At 43.0% G+C, this 2,088-nt stretch overlaps 1 protein-coding gene across 3 annotated transcripts in view; it reads left to right on the top strand.

Moving 5' to 3' along the window:
- The window catches only part of LOC103797753 (annexin A8-like), a 13,008-nt gene that overhangs the window by 6,720 nt on the left and 4,200 nt on the right, over window positions 1–2,088 (top strand). For 2 of the 3 annotated variants that reach the window (XM_009069981.1, XM_009069983.1), the window contains 3 exons: window positions 545–624; window positions 1,244–1,303; window positions 1,842–1,935. In XM_009069981.1, the coding sequence (XP_009068229.1) occupies window positions 545–624; window positions 1,244–1,303; window positions 1,842–1,935 (234 nt within the window). The remainder of the gene's footprint in view (window positions 1–544; window positions 625–1,243; window positions 1,304–1,841; window positions 1,936–2,088) is intronic. The other variant, XM_009069982.1, reaches the window with a different exon arrangement.

Here is a 2,088-nt window from a genome sequence, read left to right as displayed (position 1 = left end):
GAATGGTGTTACCAGCTAGCACTGCCAAGGGGAAAATGGTTTTTTTAAAAAGCAAGAAGGTGCAACGTAACTGCTTGCTGGCAAGTAGAACATGACTATGCTGATAGAATTTGAAAGTTCCTTTCTAGGCATTCCATCCAGCTACAGGACAGGGTCAGCAAATCACAAACTTGGTTCAGCTTGGCCACAAAAGGCTATTGTCAAAATAAAAACAAAATCTGTAGCTGATCACTTGGCTCTTTTCCTCCATTAAATAGATGGGAATTTATCAAATATATATTTGTAAATATTTGATCTCTTCAGTCCCTTCAACTATACATCTGACATTAGCTCTGGGCTTATGCCTTGGGCATTGGTGGAGCTAGTGACTCGGATGCAAATGCTGATCTGGGTGACACTGAGGGTGTGAGCTGATCTCAGCCCTGTTTTTTCCCTAATGACCCTCTTGACTAGTGTCAGGTTAGTGTGTTGGGTTACTGGTAATATCCTGACTATAGCACCCAAATAACAAATCCTTCCTTGTCCTTTTCTTTCCCCTTGGTAGAATACAGTTCTGATCTGGAAGAAGACATAAAATCGGAAACACGTGGCTACTTGGAACAGGTTCTGGTTTGCCTTCTTCAGGTAATGCTAGAGAAGAGAAATGAGGGTATAAAGATCTTCACTTTTTTTTTCTTCCTTTTTGGAGAAGACATGCAATAGAAGAACCAATAGAGTCATGATGCCAGATAAACTGCAGAGACAGCCATGTCACTTGGACTGGATCTGTGTTCCAGCTTCCATGGACTGAAGCAGGGAACCCCTCCCTGAGCAGCAGTAGGAGAGTTGGGAACTTACTCTGCTTCAGGGAGGCACCTTACTTTTACATATGTATAAAGCTACTGCACTCTACAAGGGTCTTAGAAAACAGTGCCCCTCAACTATGATTCACCACTTTTCCAGGATCTGTGCCCTCAGTGCTGAGTGCATTTGGATGCATTTACCCTATTGCATTTTCTGAATTTTCCTGCCTAGCAACAGAATAACTGAGCAATTTTTGACTCCACTTCATATGACTGATTTCAGTGCCTTTCAGTGAAGGAGTTAGCACTTGTGCTGTCTGAAACATTATTGCTTGGGTATTCTGCAGAAATAGGTAGCTGAGAAGGATAATTTGATCTTTGCCTAGAATGGATGCTGTGATACATATATATGGAAGAATATTCATGAGATAAAATGGTTACCTTTCTTTTTGTTCTCACAGGGTGAGAGGGATAATGCCACTCTCTATGTCGACACAGCCTTGGCTCGCCAGGATGCTGAGGTACTCTCAAATGCTTGTGATCACTGATATGCCTGCATCCCACCTGTCTTGAACTTCAGAGTCCTTCAGTGGGCAACAGCGTCCTGGTCAGCAGAGGATTGGAATCACAGTAGTTTAGGGTGGGGTGATCTTCAAGTAAACAGCTTAGGGTTCTTCAATTTTGCCTGCACTGCTGAGCCTTGCTGTTCCAAAGCAGAGTGATGAGATCTGGGCTTGGGCTAAGCTGCTTTTGGTATGTGAAGGTATATGGGTATGGTGGAGTGGAATAGGAAAGTGTAGGAAATAAATCTTAAGAGTAATGTTGGCTGCTCCAGCTGCTGCAGGAGGGATGGAAAGGGTGGAGACAGTGACTGCTTCAATTCATCTAGAAAACACAGTCAAGCATTTTCATAATCAACCATTCTAGGAGATTCTAGTTCACACAGTGTTTTAGGTTACTTCAAACCCCTTTACCATAGCAGTGGCTTCAGCCAAGCTCTGTTCCTTTACCAGCTGCACATAGAGAATATTTTGTTAATAACTGTGTGTTAAATTACAGACTCTCTATGCTGCTGGAGAGAAGATACGTGGCACTGATGAGATACAGTTTATCACCATCTTGTGCAAAAGAAGTGCCACACACTTGATGAAAGGTATGGAGCAGAACCCACAGTCCCAAGCCTCTGAAATGAGAAATCACTCCAGTCAAAAAGATGAGTCAGGGCTAGAGATGGGAGAGATGGATAGTCAGAAACAAGTACCTGTTTCCTAATCCTTGATCACTTGGTAATCCAAAGCTGCCAGCA

The sequence above is a fragment of the Acanthisitta chloris genome, unplaced genomic scaffold, assembly GCF_000695815.1.
Source record: "Acanthisitta chloris isolate BGI_N310 unplaced genomic scaffold, ASM69581v1 scaffold3982, whole genome shotgun sequence".
NCBI classification, from domain to species: domain Eukaryota; kingdom Metazoa; phylum Chordata; class Aves; order Passeriformes; family Acanthisittidae; genus Acanthisitta; species Acanthisitta chloris.
The sequence above is the reverse complement of the archived record's forward strand: the minus strand, read 5'-3'. Positions and strand labels throughout refer to the sequence as shown.